This window comes from Elephantulus edwardii, unplaced genomic scaffold (assembly GCF_000299155.1).
Source record: "Elephantulus edwardii isolate Elephantulus edwardi_28Jun2011 unplaced genomic scaffold, EleEdw1.0 scaffold00028, whole genome shotgun sequence".
Classification (NCBI taxonomy): Eukaryota; Metazoa; Chordata; class Mammalia; order Macroscelidea; family Macroscelididae; genus Elephantulus; species Elephantulus edwardii.
In genome coordinates, this window is record NW_006399778.1 from 14,773,336 (window position 1) to 14,792,489 (window position 19,154).

Genomic DNA, 19,154 nt, shown 5'->3' on the forward strand with positions numbered 1-19,154 from the left:
GGGGTGGGCAGGGAAAAAAAGTGCAACAATGAATGAATGGAAATCCAAAATCTTTGTAAATGTTCATTAAAATTAATAAAATAATTTTTTAAAACTTTCCAACAGGCTAAAAAGGAAACCTAAAACAACCAAATGGACACAGGATATGAATCGACACTTCACCAAAGAAAGCATTCTGATGGCGAATAAACACATGAAGAAATGTTCAAACTCCCTAGCTATCAAAAAGTTGCAAATCAAAACAACTATGGGGGTATCATCTCACCCCAGCAACAATAGCAAAGTTTAACAGTGCAGCAAACAACAAATGCTGGCGAGGTTGTAGAAGGATTGGAACCCTTATTCACTGCTGGTGGGACCATATGGCGCTTTCTTAAAAAGGTGGAAAAAGAATATCATTTGACCCATCAATTCCACTACTGGGAATATACCCTAAAGAAACCAGAGCTGTCACCGAAACAGATAAATGCACAGCCATGTTTATTGTTGTGTTACTCACACTAGCAAAGAGCTGGAACCAACCCAAGTGCCCATCAACAAATGAATGGATAGGAAAACGATGATATAGCCACATAATGTAATACTAAACAGCACTGAAAAACAATAAACTCATAATACATTACATAGTATGGGTGACCCTGGAGGATATTAAGCTGAGTGAAATATCTCAGTCACAAAAGGATAAACACTGCATAACACCACTATTATAAAGCAAGTCTCATATGGGGGGGGTTTGGAAAGAAACTAGGAAAAGAGTGGACAGATAATGAACACTGCATTGGAACAGATGAAGGAAAGAATTGCCTAAAAGGAACATATGATTAGGTGTTATACGTATGACAATAGTGCAGAATGAGAGGTGCATTGCAAGTGAACTGGGGGAAGGGAAGGGTGAGAAGGGAGGAAAGTGTGAAACAGTGAGAGAGAGAGAGAGAGAGAAGAGAGAAAAAGAAAGAAAGAGAGAAAGAAAGAGAGGAGAGAAAGAGAGAAAGAGAGAGAGAGAGAGAGAGAGAGAGAGAAAGAAAAAGAATTAGATTACTGGAGGAGGGGGAAGGGAGGCGGAGGGAGGAAAATGTGTAACAAAGAAAGAATTGACAGGTCAACTTCTCTGTACAGTTTCATTAAAACCACAATTTTAAAAAAATAGTTTAAACAACTCATTTTGGTCTTCTCTCAACACAACTGTCCACAGATTGGAGGGGGGTTACCTTCCTCCTTGGTTCACGCATGTGGCTCCCTCCGCCTTAGCGTCTCCGCCTATGAGACAACCTCTAGGGTTGGTCCACATCTGATTGCCCTCCCTTTGGAAGTTCCATGTGGGAAGGAATTCCAGCTCCCTTTCAGTGACCTAGTAGCCAAGTGCACTCTGAACAAGGTGAGGGAGGGCCCTAGAATAAGCTTGCTTTTCTCTTTCCTGCCCATATCAAGCTGTGGGAAACCTCATCCTCTCTGGAGCCTCCCTCTTCACCCTCTGCCCTCCAGACCTGCTACAGCAATCCTTTCACCAGACCATTTACCTTCTGGTTGCTCTCCTCATTCTGGGCCTCTGGAGCCAAAATACCCTCCATGGCTCCCTATTGTCCTTGGATAACTCCAAACTCCTTAACTCAGTCACGACCTGGATTCTGATGGTGTCAAACCCAGAACAGCTCACATACTTATTTATGGAATGAACGGATGAAGAGACAGGAGACCTTCAAAGCTCTTCTAAGTCATTCTAGACAGGATCTCTACCTGGTCTCTATTTCAAAGGGACAGAAAGGCAGGTATGGTTAGAGAAGAGATGGGATTGAGACCTGACAGGTGGCCTTGGGAGACTGTCACAAATCCACACTTGCCTCCGTTATTCGTGGAGAATGTTCCCATCGTCTCCCCCAATGGTGTTTCTTCCCACCCTCCTGACCTGGCCACCCAGCTTCCCCTGAAAGGCGAAGGGCCAGAATCCATCAAAGGAAGGAAGTCTTTCCACACATCTAACCCAGTGTCTGCTGAGCCCTGAGAACTGCCTGCTGGTCTCTGCCATCTCCCTCAGCCAAGGCCTGTCTGGATAGGGAACTGCCCACAGAGTCCACGTCTCAGGTTTTAGGTAAAGTGACAATACTTGATTAATCCCTTCACATGGCTGAGCATCTGACCCCTCTGCCCAAATGTGATGGTCACTGGTGGACTTACTGGCCTCTTGCTTAAGTCAGTGTGGAGGGGCCTCTAATTGAAAGAGGCCTTGGAGGTGAAGGAGCTGATGGGAACTGGTGAGTCATGTTTATCCAGCCTCTCAACGTGCCCTGCCCTTGATGTAATTACATCTTTTACTCTTCCCAGCATGCACTGCGGTTGTCATCCCCCGATCTATCTAACAGAAGAGGACACCGAGGGTCCCAGAGGCCCTCTTTCCAAGTTACCCAGATGTTCAGGCTGTGCGGATGTTCTTTTCTCTCCATCCCTCTGGCACTTTCCCATTTCAGATACTTCCTCAGAAGCCCCTCAGGGGCACACCACAAACCCTTAGCCAGCTGGGTGATTTTGGTGACTTTCGGACCCAACTTCATGGGAGCCCTGGTGGCGCAGCGGCTAAGTGCTAACTGAATGGTTTGGACCCTGCTCCAAGTCACACATCCGTCGAGTGAGGACAGTTCTGTCCTGTCCCATAGGGTCATTACGAGTCGAGCTCAGTTTTTACAACAGTGGGTTTGGGTTTAGGATGTGGATCCTTCCCAGGGGAGAAGGAGGCCGCAGAGGCGCCCCTTGGTGCTTGTGCGGAGCCCTCGGCGACAGCCCAAATGCTTCAAAGGCTACAACTTTCTCCTCTCCTCGAAATGCCCCCTCCCAGACCCCAGGCCGTGGTGCTGGCTCCCAGCGCCTCCCCCCCCCCGCCCCAACTTCCCGCGAGCCGGGGCCCCGGGGGCAGCTGACCCAGCAGCAGGTCGGAGGAGGAAGCCCAGGCCGGGTCTGGGTTTTGTTGTGGGCTTTGGGGCGTCCTGTTTTGTCCGTTCTCCCCGCCCCTTCCCGCGCAGGCCGGCCTCCTGGCCCCCTCCCCTCCTCTTCCCCGGTCCCCTTACCCCCCTCACCCCCATCCCAGCCCCGGCTCCCCGCGCGCCCGCTCTTGACTTCATCCACTAAGTCAATAGCCCGGGCGCGGGCGGGCCGCTCCCCCCGCGCCGCCGCCCCTCGCCGCCCCCCGGTTTTCTTCTCTGGATAATGGGGGCTCTTTGTGGTCTAATCAGCCTCCTGAGGGGCCGGGAGGCCGGGAGCGCTTCCCCCGCGGCCGTCGGTGAAAATGAAAGCGGGATTAGGCCGGGGCCTCTGCCCGCACCACAGTAAAGCGCCACCAGGCATTCGCCCCTTCAAAGCCCCTTTCGCGGGTTTGGTTACTTTATTTCTAAAGTTGTTTGTATTTCTAAAGTGGCCATTGAGGCGCGAGGAGCGAGCGGGGGCCCGCGGGGGAGGAGGGGCCAGGCCAGGAGCCTCCCACTCCACCTCCTGGACCCGGGGACCCGCTTCCCACCAGCCTTCCGGGCCCTGCTCCTCGGCCCCCCCCCCCCCCCCCCCCGGCAGTGGGGCGGGGCGCGCAGCCACAGTAATCAGATAGGGAAACTGAGGCCAGGAACTGAAGCCACCAGGTGGGCGGAATCCCAGCTTCAGGATTCAAACTCGGAGACCAGGCGTGAGAAAGAACGTTTCCGGGCTGGTTTTGGAGAGGTGGGGTTGCAAAGTGTTCTTTACCGCAGGAGCCAACCAGGCTGAACTCAGGTTTGGTTCATCTCCGTGCGCCAGCTCGAGAACGCCCTGACCCGTCGGAAGTTCGACTCCCAAGGGGGGAGGTTCAGACTCTCCATTCAGACTCAGGAAAGGCCGGTGTCTCTCTCGTCTCTTAGGGTTCACCCTGAGCACCTCCAGCATGAACCAGCCGGGTCTCCCAAAAATGTCCGTGTCACAATTTAGACTTTTCTTCTATCGTCAGAGATGCAGGCGAGGGTGTGTGTGTGTGTGAAGGGTGGGTGTGGGTGTGGATGTGGGTAGCGGTGTGTGCGTGCGTGGGGGGGTTGTGGAGAGGGGTGTGCGTGGGGGGTGGGGGTGTGTATTCTGAATTTGTGCGTTTGCAGGCAACAGGAGGGAGGACAATAGAGGAGGGGACTGTGACCACGGTTGGGGTGTGTGACAAAAAAACAGAAGGGGCCTGTCCGTTGTGGCCTCCTTCTTTCCACACACCCAACAGAATTTCTTTCTCTCTAAGGGATTTTTACGACCATCTGAAGGGTGACTCCAAACCCCAAGATGTTCAGGGGAAAGAGGATGGAAGAAGGTGTGAGATTCCCAACTTAAAAGTTGGAGGCAAGAAGAAAAGTGCCAGGTTCCGCGTCTGCTGACCATTGCTTTTCGCGCGCGCTGCGCATTGGGTTCGCGGTTACAGGACAGGTCGGGACATAGAGGCAAGTTTCCTGCACTGAAGAGCGAGAAGGTTCTAGATGATTCCCGCTGCCTTCTCCCAGTCTCCTCTTTCCCCAACAGGCTGTCGCCTTGAAGGTGGACTCCAGCGTGAACGCGCCTTGCCATGCGTGCGGCCCTGCATAAGCCAACGCACGTCTCCGTGGAAGAGGCCTTTTCTCTCCATGCAAAACCTCCACGCAAAAGTAAAGCCAACAAGTCACCTGTATCCGTACACATCCCACAAAACCACCCCAGTATTGCATCTCTCCACCTTCCCCAGCTCGGAAAACCTGCGCCTCATCTGTCCCTTTCCACCTGTCACCCACGCGAGGCTTGGTCTTGTGGAGGGAAATGAAGGCTCCCCTGGATCCAGGTCCCATCGAGAGGACCCCTGAAAAGTTCAGGGTGGAGTTTTCTGAGCCACTTCTCGAGTCTGCTGCTCCTCCCCTTTTTCTGTCCGGGTCTCTGGGCCCCTTTGATCTTCGATCTTTTCTCTGGCGTCAGACAAAGAGAGCAGTGAAGGCGAGAGGCTTGGGAGCTGCCTCCGCCTTCTCTCAGATCCGTGGCGCTGCGAGGCCTGGCCCCGCCAGGGCCTGAGACTCCGAACAGCCCGGGTCAGGCGGGGGGCTGCTGGCCAAAGCACTCCCTACTGCTCTGCTCCCTCAGAGACAAGTACAACTCACACAGGCGTGCACGCATACCAACACGCCACGTTTGCAAACGCCCAGACGCACCCAAGCACCCAGAGAGAACCAGGAGCACACCCGTACACAACACGTATCTGTGCACCTGGGTGAGCTTGTTTCTTTTCTGTCTTCACTAGCTGGCTGCGGACTGCAAGTGCGTAGCATATTTCCTGGCACTGAACACAACGCCTGGGGCGCCCAGTGGTTGCTCTTGCGCACTGGGAGTCAGAGAGGACAGTGAGTTTTTGGAGGCTGTAAATCGCACAGGAGGAGACTGCTGATCTCTCACCCGTGGAGCAGCTGGTGGATTCGAACTGCAAGCCTCGAGCTGGCAGCACAACCCCTTACCACCACACCACAAGAGCTCCCTCTGGCACGTAGTAAGTGCTCAAGAAATTTTTCTGAGTGGAATGTTTTTATGGTGTAGATATGAGTGCTCAGCATATAACCGCCTCAGAAAGGACCTTTGTGACGACCGAATGTTGGAGAGGTGGGATGTCCTATTGCCTCTGTTTTGGAGAAAGTAGGGCACATCCCAGGCCACATCCCATCATCCTGGAATCAGAAACACCTCTTTGGGAATGTTGGCATCACCAAGTCACGCGCTGAGGTGAGGTTCTTGTGGGATCTAGGCCCAGGGATCTCTTGGAGCTTCATGTAGATTTTTGCTAGCAAGAACCTATCTGAATGGCCAGCTGCAGCAGATTACCAAAGGCCTCCAAGATCCTCCAAAGGGCAAGAACTTTTGTCTTAGCCTAACAGTTGGAGGGTTTTACTGAGAGGAAACTGAGACCCAGTGAGTCAATGTGAGCTTCATTTCCTGGACCGAACCCAATGCACTCTCTGCCCCTTGGATTTCTCCAGACCTGCAGAAGCGCGCGCGCACACACACGTATCACTTTTACATGGAGACCGGAAAGCGGAAGGAGGAGTCGAACACTCAACCACAGGGAACTTGTTTTTGCGTGTGAAAGAACACGACCCCTTCAGGTCCTCGGGTCTGCAGCGCTGAAGAGGAAGGGGTGGAGACGGTATCCAGCGCCCCTCCCTTTGCCCAAACCAACAACTTAGAAGGGACGTGGCTGAACTGCAAGGTGGCGAGTGTCTGGGGAGTAAAACCAGAGCTGGTCTGTGTATTTTGCAACGTCCAGAAGATAAGGGTGCCCGCACTCTAGTCCTTATCCTGACCCGGCCGAGCCCTCCCACGGGGCCTTTTCAGCACCCGGCATGGGAGCCCGGCCCCCGGCTGGGCACCAGCCACCCTCCCGCGCCACCGGCCTGGCTCTCGGGCTTCTAATTAAGCGGCGGGAGCGCAGCGAGCCGCCGGGCCGCGCTGTAATATGATGAACTGCCTTTGTGCGGGTGTCACCGAAAGCGCTTCTGATAAGGGGGAAGGCGCAGAGGATCAAAAGGCCTCCCGAGGCCCGCCCGCCCCCCGCCGGCCTCCCGCCAGGGCGCGCTCGCCCTCTCCATCGCACACTCCGTCTTCGGGATCCGCCGTCGCTCCTGAGCTGCGGCGGCCCAGCGCCTGCTTTTCTGTGACTGCCCCTCTTTTGTCTTTGGGTTGCTCACAGCCTCTCTCTACCCCTCAGCATCTCTGGGAGGTGTGCCTCAAACTCTCAGGCAGGTCCTCTTAGCTGCGCTCCCGGGGCTTTCTCACTGCATCACCTCGCCTGCTCTGCACGCGCTCCTCTCGCCTGTCTCTCTCCAGCTGGTGGTTCTCTGTCCACAACCTCTAGCCCATCGCTCAGTCAAGGATCTCAGGAGCAGTGCACCCCCAGGGAGGGGGCCACAGAATCTTCGAGAGACCCATTAGCTGACCCCACAGCCTTGGGGGAAATGATGTCAAATCGCCTGCACCCCGCGTTCAGAGCTCGGCTCCGACCTCACACCCCTTACAGCCTCCCCTCCCCCAGCTGTCAAATGGCCCAGTGAAGCCACCATCCAGGGCCTAGACGGCCCCGCACACGCTTTCCAGTCCCCGCCAGTTGCCCTCGGGAGTCTTCCGAGCTGGCCTTGCGGCGTTCTTCCCTCATCCTTTCCGAAGTTTCCACAGAGCCACACTTTCCTCTGTCAGGGGTCAAAGTGCCCTGTGTCCCCGCAGCCATTTCCCCTTCAAATTCCCGTCCCTAAGCTCCTTCCTTTGCCCCCCACCTCCCCTTTGCCCTCGACCTTTTCCCTTCCTCCCCCGGGTCCTCCCTCGGGTCCCCCCCCACCTCCCCTTTGCCCTCGACCTTTTCCCTTCCTCCCCCGGGTCCTCCCTCCTTCACGCACTCTTATCTCACCCTCACCCCACCCTGAGTCCCTGCTTCCACCCCGCTTTCCCGGACTCCTTCCCGGCCTCACCCCCCACCTTTGTTTGAAGTTTTGGAAAGAACTATCCACTAATGGCGAAGTTTCCCCCTTAGGTCACCGTTCTGCCTTGATTCGATTTGGGAAGGCGAGTTCCCTCCCTCCCGCTGCCCGACCCCAGCCGGGGCCAAAGCACTCCAGTGCAGGTCAGAAAGCGCTGACCCCATTTCCACCTTTTCCTTTTTCCAATAGACCAGGGAGAAGGGAGGAGGGAGGAGAGGGAAGGGCTGGGACACAAAAAGGGGGGCATCCAATCTCCCAGTCCCCCTTTATCCTCATCCTCCACTGCATCCCCCAATTACCCCATTGCTCTGGAGAGGGAAGGGGGAAAGAGCTATTTGTCTGGAATTCCTGGAATGTGCCCCCCCTTTGGTTGTGGCCTTCCAGGCACCCCAGAGCCTGGGGGGAGCCTTCCCTGACTGTGGAACTCGTAATCTCACGAAGGCTTCCTCTTGCCAGGTAGCATCTTTTCTGGGGTGTACGTTCTCCTGCCTTGGGCCTTGACCCTGCAGAGCCAGAGCCCAGCACATTCCACGGTTACCCCTCAGTGCCCAGTACAGAGCCTGGCACAGTAGGAAACCTCATCAACTGCTCGTGAGAGTAGAAGGATGGCATCTAGGAACTCCAGAAAAACACCTCGAGGGAAACGTCCTTTTCTCAGGTCCCTGCTCTTTTTGTACAAAGGTAGATATTTGGGGCAGTATTTTCACAGAAAGAGTGCAGTGTGTGACAACTATGATTTTCAGAAAGACGTTATTTAAAAAAAAATAATAATAAACACCTCATCGCTTTAAGGCTACCGTTATATGTGCTTTTAAATCCTTCCATGTAAATTCCACTGAAAATTTGGAAAAGCTGAGGAAGGGGCGGGGGCTGCGGGGGTGGGGGAGGTTAATCCGGGTTTAACGCTGCGACGCAGTCTCAGGACCAGGGTTAGCCTGATTGCGTTATCTCTTTCCAACATTTGAGACGCCCATATTTCACCCAGCCAAATAGCTCCAAGAGCAGCGCAGATGGCCGCCGTGGTCGCGCCTGAGGAAAATGTGTTATTAATATCTAAATAACTTCCCAATACTGTCTGGTAAATCTCCCCTCCACCATTCCGAGTGATGAATTCGTTTGAAGTCTTCCCCGGCCTCATCTTTTCAATGTCTCTCTCTCTCTCTCTTCTTCTTAGCCAGGCTTATTTCAAACTGGTAAATATCTAATTCCTTTCACTACCTCGGCGCGCACACGCGTCGCTTAGGTACAAACGCCTGCAAACAGCCGGTGTGTGGCAGAGCGTGCCCCGAGGTGAACACGGAACCCGGACGCCCTCGCAGCGGGGGACCCCACCCCGTTCTGCAACGCCTGCCGTTCTGGGGGCTGGGGCGGCGCGGCAACCTCTATCTGGGATCCGAGTCCCTTTCCTGGCGCGCCCGGGGGACCCTCTCCCGCTTCCCCGTGGAGTTTCAAAGGCACCCCCCTCCCCAACACAGGGCTCCTGCGCGCTCCCAGTCCCCCAAAGCCCTGAATGGCTTCCCTCGCTCTCTGGGGCGGATAATTACCCTCCGCTCGCCTGTTCTCCCTTGTTTAAAGTTTGTTTTCTAAACGTCTTCTATTAGATTATGTTCGTTCATTCCCCCTCCAACCTTATCTCCTTCTGTCTCTTCTCTCCCTGCCCGTCACACTCGATTTAGGCCCGAGTTTATCTGGCAAACAGTTTGCCGACTTTGTTTATTTACCGCGGGTTCTGGGGCTGCGCGCGCGCGAGCACTCGTGTTTGCCTTTGTAATAGTTATCTCCTCATTGTTGTTCTTCGTTAGGCTCAGTTCCCGCCCCCCCTCATCTGAGTTTGGGGGGGTGGAGGGAAGAAAGGGGGAGCCTTGTCAGCCCAGTGTGGGCTCGCCCCTCGCCGTGAGCCCCCTCTGCCGGGCTAGCCCTCCTGAGCACCCCCTCTCTGTTCGTCCCATCCCCCCATGCCCCGGCCCCCCTACCCCCCCAGCCACTCCCTCTCCCCCTTCCTCGCCCCCTCAGGTCTCGCTGAATATCCACCGCCAAGCGCTGCCTAAAGCCGGGGAATTGCCTGACACCCTCCCATCTTCCTCCGAGCCCCCATTATGCGAAGCTGATCCCACTTTGAACAGCCTCAAATCCCGCCTGGACTCCGTTTGATTAGATTGCCAACCCGGGGTAATCCTTTGATTTGGTGGAGTGTCAATTACCTTTCTCTAAACACACATTTACAGAGGAGGGAACTTGTTGGTTTAAATCAATATGCCGATGGTTTCTTGATAAATGGCCGCGCCGCCTGGCCTCCCTCGCGCCCGGCCCCAGGCCCCTCGCCGGCCCGCCCTCGCCCACTCGCTCCGGGGGCTCGCTGGTCCCGTCCACAATACCCCTTCCAGGTGTGAAGCCGAAAACGCGGTGTGGGCTGAGCGGAGCGGGCCCCCCCCTTCCCCGCTTCACTCGCTCCCCCGCAGCCTAATTAAATCTGGCAGGCCCTTGTACACACAATCAAAACAGCTTCCTCCACTGTAGCAAACGACCGAAAACCGCATTAGCAGCCATCGGCGCTGCCAAATTAAATTGTTTCCCACCTCCTTTTACAAGTGTCTAAAACCGACACTTTGGGCTCTCCCCTCCTTCCCCATCCTTCGCACACCCCATTTCACACTCCACACCTGTACGCTTCTCCGCCTAGAAAAACAAACCCCGGGAAGCGCAAAGAAAAACAAACCTGCCGCCTCCCTCCTCGGTGCCCCCCACCTCCCAGGACCTTTCAGACCCCCGGGGGCTGGGGAGCCTCCCGCTCAGCTCGGATGCTGGCTGGTTTAATCTGACCCAGAGGAAAAAAACGAATATTTTTTTGTTTGTTGCCAATCGTGAGATAGGGTTCCCTTCTTTTATTGCATTAATTATGAGCCCGTTGGGCCAGTCTCTGAGGTCCCAGTTTTGACCTGGTGGATTTCCTTGACCTGGTCAATTTCAGCCTCCACCTGTCAAATGACGAGTCTGGTGGTGTTCTTACTGCGTCAGATTGCCATTATTTTTATTGTTTGTTTCTTCACAATCCTAGGCAGAGGATATGGGAGACCCATTGCAAACCGCCCTCGAATTCCACTAAGAGTCTCCTCGGGACTCCGATTCTGGAAAAATCATTTCCTCTCTGGCCTCCCCTCAAATCCTCTCAGCGTGGGTGCTGGCCTGTCTCTTCCCAGGTCCTTGGAGAAAGGAGTGAGAAGGGAAGTGCCCAAATGTCTGGAGGCCAAGAGCTGTCCAGACCCCTCACAGGTGAGCAGAGCATGGCCGGAGCTCCTATCAGGCAGTGGTCCGAGAATTCTCACAACCAACAATCCTAATAACTCAGTCTTAACAAGGATAAGAGGGGGAAAAAATACGAAGAGTCTCATGAATATCAGCCCAAGGGGAGCAGGAGTGAGCTGTTCAGAGATGAAAGTGCACAGAAATAAAAGCTCAATTTAATCTGCTTTAAAACCCTTCAACTTAACGTTTGTGCTTCAAACTCTGAGAGTGAGGACTGATTGCGGATAAATAGTTTCTTACCATGCCTGGAAGCTATTACACCCCTCTCCAACACAGTTTTCTATTCAGCAGCCCCAGTTTTCATTACCAGCTCTAATAAGTCTTAACATTATTAAATGCCAAGCGGACGATAGGAAAAAACGGACTCAGGGAGGGATCTCTCTTTAGCGCTTAAAGAAGAGAGCTCTTAAACCCCTTCTTTGGGGGCTCCCCGCCACGAGAGGGGCAACCCCGGGAGAAAGCATTTGTCAAGAGCAAGAAGCCAAAACAAAGTTGCAGAGGTGTACCTCTCTCCCCCCCCCCCCCCCCCCCCCCCCCCCCCCCCCCCCCCCGTCTGCCCTGTTGCCTGAGCTGGACCTCAGCTCTGGCTGGCTGACCTAGTCCACTTGGAGGTTAGCAGGCCTTTTTTTTTTTTCCCCTGCTTTTAACTTGGGAAGGAAGCTGATGTCTGGGGCCTGGAGTAGAGGTTCCAGCTGGGCTGCTCTCTGGGAGGCCTGCTGACTGGCCCAGGTACCCACATGGGGAAATGCATGCAATGTGTCCAGATAGACAAGCCCCTCTCGGTCATGCAGCTACCCTGCCCACTTCCACCAGCTTCGATCACCACGCCGTGTGCACTCACACTCACGCAGGGCCCGCTCTCTCTCACACACACAGTCTGGGGCACTCTGAAGGTTGTGCAAACCCTTTAGGAACAGTCCTGGAGACACAGAGGAATCTACACCACCAGCTCCCAGATAGTCACAAGCCCAACATAACAGCCGTCACTTGGTCATGGCGGGGCTGTGGGGACAGCCCTCCCCTGCTCGCACTATAGCCATTTCACTGGGTCATTCCTCTACAGGCCCCACACTTGTGTTCTCAGATCCCTCCACCCAGAGCCGCCAGGCTGCTGATTAATCTTTTTGATTCTTGGAGCTTCCTGGTCTCACTGCAAGGCAATCCTCCGTCCAGGGACCCAAGACTAGCGTGGGAGCCCCTGAACTTTCACTGACTAACAAACTGGACGCTATTCCATGGTCTTCCTCTCTTGTCTTTTACTTGCTCTCAGAGGAGATATACCTACTTCTGTCCTCAGAGCCAGTTGGACCCTCATTCTCCTACAGGCCACTCCTCCCCACCCCCCACGTTTCTAAAGTCTGTCCAAAATAAGAAACTAAACTTCTTTTGACTTTTGACAGGAAACCTCTCAAAGGAGTTGTCTGATGGTGCAGGACCTGGACCCGGACAGCTGATTTAAGTTCTCTGCCTCTTAAAAGGTCCAATTCTTCTCTTTCCAATACCAAATGCACAATCAGGACTGGGTTTCCTTCCGCACAAGGTCCCTGGGCTGTGGGACTGCTGGCCCCCAGCCCAGGGCTGCTTGACATCGCAGGGCTCTCCCCGCTAAGCAGCCCAGAGGCCCCGTGGCAGGACCAGCACAGCGGGGTGCCATGCACAGCTCGCTGGCTTTCTTCCCTCACCCTTTTGTCCGGAGCGGGACTGAGGCCCCGCTCTGAGTCCTGAATGTCAAGAGCCTGATGCTTGCTTGCGGCTGCTGTCACCAGGGGCTTCGGCCCCCGCCCCACCCTTGTGGGCTGGCTCTCTCTGGGAGTTGTGTTTTGAAGCAGCTCTCCACTGCGAAGTTCATCTTCAAGGTTGAGAGGAAATACTGACAAGTGGAAGAGAGTGGGCTAGGGGCTTGTAGGTAAACGTGGGGGCAGAAGCCTCTGGAAGGAAACTCGAGCCAAACAAGCTCGTCACAAGTTTCAGATTCCAGTACATTTTCCCCAACTTTCCCAGCGCCTCTGTCCTTCCCATCCTCCCTGCCTCCCTGGCCTGGGCTTGGGAGCCTGCTTCCGGCTCTCGCCCAGACTTGAGTCCTCTATTTCATGGCCTCACTTAGCGGCCACGCACCCAGGTCACGAGAGAACCCCGGGAGGGGAGGACGGTAGGGACAGTGCGGGCAGGGAACTGTGTTCTCCTTTTCCACACCCCTGCACCCACAGAGAGGCTGGCTGGCTTTCTCTGTCAACATACAAAAGCACCATTCTGTTCCCTGGGCATGCAGGCGCTTGAAAGATACATGCCTTCCCTAGCTGATTTTTTTTTTTAATAAAATAAATAAAATGCAGGGGCTGTGTTCAGACTCTAGCCTGCGTGGAAGTGGGGAGAGTTGTGGGGGCGGAATCTCTCTCCCCCGCTGAGGGCCTTTGACCTTATGGGTGGAGGAATTTTGTCCTCAATTTCTGATCTCCGCGCACATGCTGAAGAGGCAAGGGCCCTATAATGGGGCGCCCTCCTGTCCCCCATTCCTGCTCTGTCCCGGCCAGAACAACGCGAGGCTCAGCGAGCCAGGAGGCGGCCCACGCGGCCCCGCACTAATTTTTATTGATTGCAGCGGTCAGTCAACTGTCAGGAGGGGTTTCAAGGGACCATTTAGAGAGCGTGTGCGGGTCTGGTTAACAAATTCATTTAGGGAGCCGCAGGCCGGCTCCTCCTTCCTCTCCCCTCCCTCCTCCTTGCCCAAGTTTCCTATAAATAATTGATCGAGACCGGGAATAACAGCCAAAACGCCAGCCCCGAAGGACACACGCACCAGAGTCCTTGGTTAGGCGGGTTGCAATCTGAGCGGCGCACAGCGCACTAATCCGCAGCCCAGCGAGCGCTCTCCCGGGACGCGCCCGGCTGCACCTGAGCCAGCCAAGCGGCGCCTGTGCTCAGCGCCCCGGCCCGGGGACGCACCGAGAGGGCGCTGTCCGCAAACCCTGGCAGGCTCCAGGCCGCCCCAGAGTCTGGGAATTCTCCGCTAAAGTTCAGTCCTCCTCCGCCCACGGAGTGCAGCGGCGCCAGGTCCGCAGGCTCGCGCATCAGGGGACCGCGCAGCAGGGCAGTGCAGGTCCCGGGTGCGTCCCTACCTTTGTCGCCCAGGATGCCGTCGATGCTGTGCTTGGCCTTTTTCTCACCGTCGTCCTCCTTCTTGTCGGTTTCGTCGTCCTCCTCTTTCTTCCCGAACTTGATTCTGAGCACGCGGCTAATCGAACTCACTAAACCTCAGAAATTCAAAGGCAAAAAGAGCGAGTATAAGCTGTTGGGGCAGAGGAGCCAGATGCAGCCTCCATCCCTGGGGAGGAAGGTCGGAAAACGTTCCCCTCTTTACAGATCCTCGAGAGGACGGGCGCCTATTCCCGCGCTTAAGCATTTACACCTACCCAGAGGCCAGAACAGCCGCCCCCTCAAAGGCAGCCTGACTCACACCTGGAGGACCCAGTGGCAAAACTGCATCAGAGGCACCAGCTTAGCTGCGTTCCTATGTCCCTGTGCTTTATTTACTATACCACATCCCCTCCAAACCCTTGGGTCTCTGCTCTGGCCACCCCCACACTCAGGTGTGTGCTCTGCCATGGGCCCTCCATCAGTGAATGAATGCATGTGTATACACACACACACACTCACACACAGACACACACACCTTTTCCTCTCATGGATAGCATGATCTAAATCTCTGAGACTTTTTGATAGTTGATGGTGGCAGAAAAACACATAGTGACTTGGAGAAGGAAGGTGTCCATGAAGTCCAGTTGAGGTCTAAGGAGACCATTGGGATCATGGAGACCCGCCATCCTGGGACAGACCCATCCTCTGGGGCACATCACCAGATAGATGGTGCCAAGAAAACCTTCCTCTGGCTGAAACTGGCTCCTCTTTTTTCTCTCTCCCAACCGCTCCTTCCTTCTTTCTTCCCTTCTCTTCATCTTCTTCCTGGATCTGATCCCTTCTGGTGCCTGCACTGCTGTGGCCTTGTTGCTCTCTTTGCCCCTTAACTTTCTTCCAACTTCCTCACCGCGCACTCCCTGCTCTGCTCTCTCCAGGCCCCGCGGGTGTGGGCTGTGTGGCTCTGCTGGTTCAGCTGCCTTCTCACCTGAGGGCACCGTGCTGCGGTCGCAATGCCCCTCCTTCAGCAGTCGGTCCCGGATCTCCCAGCTGAACATGCCCGGGTTTTCCCTCTTGTACTCCTCAATCTTTTTCTCCACGTCCGGAGTCGCTACCTGCTTCAGAGGTGGAGGTGGGAGAGACGCCGTGGAAAGAGGGGGTGGGGGAGGAGATACCTTTAATATCAACCTCCCAGGAGCCCCAGGCCAGCTTGGTGGCACTGGTCTCCATGCCACCCTCCCGCCTCCTGAGATGAGCTTTACCCTTTCAAGGAACCTGTTCCTGGCTCTTGGGAGGTTCCTGAGGGAGGAGGAAGAGTAACTGGCAATAAAAAGGGAAACCTAATTAGGACCTGAAATGTGTTCCCTTACCAACTCAGGAAAGACTGAACCCAGGCGAGTGAGAAGCTGGTGGAAGAGTTCCCCCAATTTAAGATGTGATGGTGGCTCATCAGGGTAAATGTGGGGACATCTCAGTTCTGTCTTACTGACTTCAAAATCTTCTGCCGCCTAGACTTCAACTTACTTCCATCCCCAAGAAGTTTAAATAATGAGGCAATAATAAAGGGACACTCTCCCATTATACCTTCCTCAGGGACTATACTGACATCCCTATGCTACTGGATGACCCTGGGCAGTGAGGGGGTCACCGCGAGGACCCTGACCATGGGGACACTGGTGCCAGCCTCCCTGGCACAGACACTCACTCTGGGCTTGCTGCCGCCGATTGCCCCAGGCCGGATGGACCCGGTCTCCTGGTAGCGGCAGAGAATCTTGGAGACGCAGCCGTGGGAGACGCGCAGCTGGCGGGAGATGACACAGGGCCGGATGCCGTGGTGGGCCATCTCCACAATCTTGTGACGGATGTGGTTGGGCAAGGGCCTCCCGTTGATGAAGACCCCACCAAGCTGGTTTACCCGGCCTTGTCCCAGGGGGGTGGACACTGGATAAGGGAAAGGAGATGGAGAGAAGCACGGTGTAAGGGCGCGGACGGACACCCTAGGGCCAGTTTTGAGCACAGCGGGACTTCAAGGTTCTGCCATTGGGCGCTACAGCCGCTCAGAGGCTGGGGAATAACTGTCAGAAAGCTGAGGGAGGGTCCTGTAGGGAGAGGGTTCACAGCTGCCAGCGTCCCGCCAAATGCTGTATGTCCCATCCTGCCACATCAGAGAATAAGAACTCAACTGGGGTATCTGAATGTCCCCGAGAAGAGCTCAGAGCTCAAGGGAGTGAAGAGATGCCGAGAATTCTGTCTCCCAGGCAGCTCTGGCCACATGTTTGCCCTCCTTTCAAAAAGGCCAAGAACCTCTGAGCTGGGGCCCATCTGGTCAAGATGGGTCTACTTTACTGGGGAGCCCGAGAGGGACCGGTTGATTGCTGGCATTTACAGCTGTAACTTTGGCAGCAAAGCAGCCATGCCCTGTGTTAAAAGCCCAGGGACTGGTGACATAATGCCAGTGGTCATTGTCTCTAGGGACAGTCAGTTGTGCTTTGAGGGACTCTCCTTGCCTCCAGCCCCTCTCAGAATTCTAATTTCGTTTTGGAAAGAGCTTGGGACATCTCCACTGTCAGAAAACCCCTCAAACCAAATACTCCTCTTGGCCTGAGGACAAGGAGAATTGTCTCTCCGGACTCCACCGAGCTGAATGTGGGTGACTTTGGGAACCAGAAGACAGACACCCCCCACCCCCGTGCGCAGTGGGGAGAAGGGGGGACACCCGCGGATGCCTTAATGCAAAGTCTACACAATTTCCTCACAGAAGGTTAGGGGCCACCCGGCGCACTAATCCGGTCTCGATCCCCCCAATTTGGGGACTCGGCTGCTGCGGAGATCTGACAGATTAGAATGATTTCACAGCCGCCCGGGTGGAGGGAGCTGCCAGTATAATTGGAAGAGAGGCGGCGAGCAAAGGCTCGGGCTGCCGAGCGCTTCCTACCGCCCCCTCCCTCGCTCTCCGGGTCCCCCCACCTCTCTTTGCAAAAGTCGGTGTCTGAAGCCACCCTCAGATTTAATCAGAAATCGTGCATCGCCAAGTCAGAGTCTCCCGGTCTCCGCGGCGGGATATGCCATTATCTCTCGAGCGCCCAACTTTATATTCAAGAGCCTCTTTAGCGACCGGTACTCGGCTCTCCTCAGTATTCTCCGTCATGTTGGACAAATATTGTCCTAATCCGCCGCGCGTCCTCGGCCGCCTGTTTTACTTTCATTCGCTACAGCAGAAGTGGCACGACAAATCCCCGGGCTCGCGCGCTCGCCCGCTTGCGTGGTGCTGGCGCGCACTTGATCACGGAGCCGCTCTCGGACTAATTCGGGGGCCCGGTGCCGCCTCGCAGCCGGAGAGACCCCCCCTCCCCAGACCGCCGGCTGCCTGCCTGCCCACCCCCTCCCTGCCTCCTAGCCTCTTCCTCACGCACAAGGGGCTCATGCAGTCACAAAAGAAGGGTAATTAAAAAAGAAAAGTCGCACATATTTCTAACCATTTCTTTACGACACCCTCCCTGGGCTACCTCCCCCAGGAGCAGAATGCCTTTCTCAGCGACAGGTTGAAGGCCTCACTGTTTGTTCAAAAAGAAAAAAAAAGACCCCCCTCCAAAATCAAAACAAACCTAAAGCATAAGAGAGTAGCTCAGCCCTAGGCTCCCCACCCCGCTCTGCCTCCAGCCCAGGACCCGCTCGCCGCCTGTCCCCTCGGCACTTCCCTGGCGCTCGGTATTTACTAAGGACATGTCACAAAATGAATCCTTTGCCCCGCTCTGGACACTGTGGTGTCCCTTCTTCGAGTCGGGATTCTGTCCCTGGAGATTTCCAGAGTTCGAAAGCTCAGGTGAAAAGTTTTGTTTTCGGGGAGGGGTGGAAATCGTTGCTATAATTTTGTTTGAAATCAGTTTCTTTCCAGGTCAAGAAGCAGGGATTTTTGGCTATTGCTTTGGAAGAAACGAATACGCCTGCATAGTTTAGAGATATAAAGTATCACGGTTTTGGCGTCTTGTAGATATTTCGAAATAAAAGGGATTGAAAAGCCATCTCGGGCGTGAAAAGTACAATTCAAAACAAAAAGTAGAAGCAAGCCCGCAGCTGGTGAAGGCAGAGTCCAAACTGGAGCAGTGAAAGAAGCTGAAATGTACTAGGACCTGAAATGGACGAGGAGTCCTGATCTGCTAGTTTTGGAAACGTACGAGGAGCTGAAATGTACTAGGAGCCGAAATGGACAAGGAGCTGGAATGCGCCAGGAGCCGAAATGCACCCGGACTTGGCCCAGGCCGGGGAAGGCCAGCAACCCGCGACCTATGAAGCAGCGGCAGCGGGTCGGTGAAGCCCGCGCAGAAACTGACAAGTGTGGGTCCCAGAAACTTCCTGGGTCCCGCGCCCTGATTTAGCTCCGGCAAAGCAGGGACCCCCTTAGCTGCAGCGACTGCCAGAGGCACCATCCCCTGGTGATCGCCACCTCTCCAAGGAGTTCCCAGCGGAGGAGCCTGGGGAAGGCGAGTCGGGGAGCGCTTACCTTCCAGAGGGAATCCCGTGCGGGGGTAGTTCTGCCCCGGTGCCGGCCGCATCATCCTCGGGACTGTGCCGGGAAGGGCCGCCATGCTCGCGCACGTCGGGGACGAAGCCAGAGTCGGCGAAAATCGCTTCCCCTTCGCTCCCTTTACCCCTGCTGCGATCTCTTTCTTTCCTTTTTTTTTCCCCTCCCCTCCTCTTCCCCCCCTCCCCTCTACACACACTCCCTACCCCCACCCCCCACCCCTGGCTGCAGCCAAACGCGTCCAGAAGCTGGGGAGGGGGAGAGGTGGGGGCGGAGGTCCGGGGGGAGGGAAGGTGGCGACAAGGAAGTTCAAACAAACAGATACACCAACCCCAAGTCCGCCTCCGCCGGCTGGGCTCGGCCAGAAGTTGTGGGGAAGTGGTGGGCCTGGCAGGACCGGGGAGGAAGGCCGGGCGGCGAGGCGAGGCTGGGGGAACGCGCAGAGCTGGCCCCCAGCCTCCGGCCAGCCCGCGACGCGCTCTCGTGCTCGGGGCCCAAGTTGGCGAGCCGAGGGGCTGCGGAGGGGATTTCTTGTCGGTCTTTATTTAGATATTTATTCCCTCGCTCCCCCTCGGCCTCGCCTCACTCCGCCCCACGCCTTCTCGCTCCAGACCACGCTCGCCACCCCCTTTGCGCACAGGCGCTCGCTCCCCCTGGAAGACTCGAAAGCGGGGAGAAGGTGCCAGTTTGGGCTCCGGGGGGCTGGACAGGAGCGGCGGGGAGTGACGGGC

The 19,154-nt window shown here is 55.5% G+C and overlaps 1 protein-coding gene across 2 annotated transcripts in view; it reads right to left on the minus strand.

Annotated features, from left to right (window-relative positions):
- The window catches only part of PAX7 (paired box 7), a 133,579-nt gene extending 115,011 nt beyond the window's left edge, over window positions 1–18,568 (minus strand). The window contains exons 1-4 of one of the 2 annotated variants that reach the window (XM_006883596.1): window positions 18,403–18,568; window positions 15,607–15,842; window positions 14,890–15,019; window positions 13,886–14,020 (exon numbers count right to left, since the gene is read on the minus strand). In XM_006883596.1, the coding sequence (XP_006883658.1) occupies window positions 13,886–14,020; window positions 14,890–15,019; window positions 15,607–15,842; window positions 18,403–18,487 (586 nt within the window). In that variant the 5' untranslated portion in view covers window positions 18,488–18,568. The remainder of the gene's footprint in view (window positions 1–13,885; window positions 14,021–14,889; window positions 15,020–15,606; window positions 15,843–18,402) is intronic. The other variant, XM_006883597.1, reaches the window with a different exon arrangement.
- Between the last annotated feature and the right edge of the window lie 586 nt (window positions 18,569–19,154).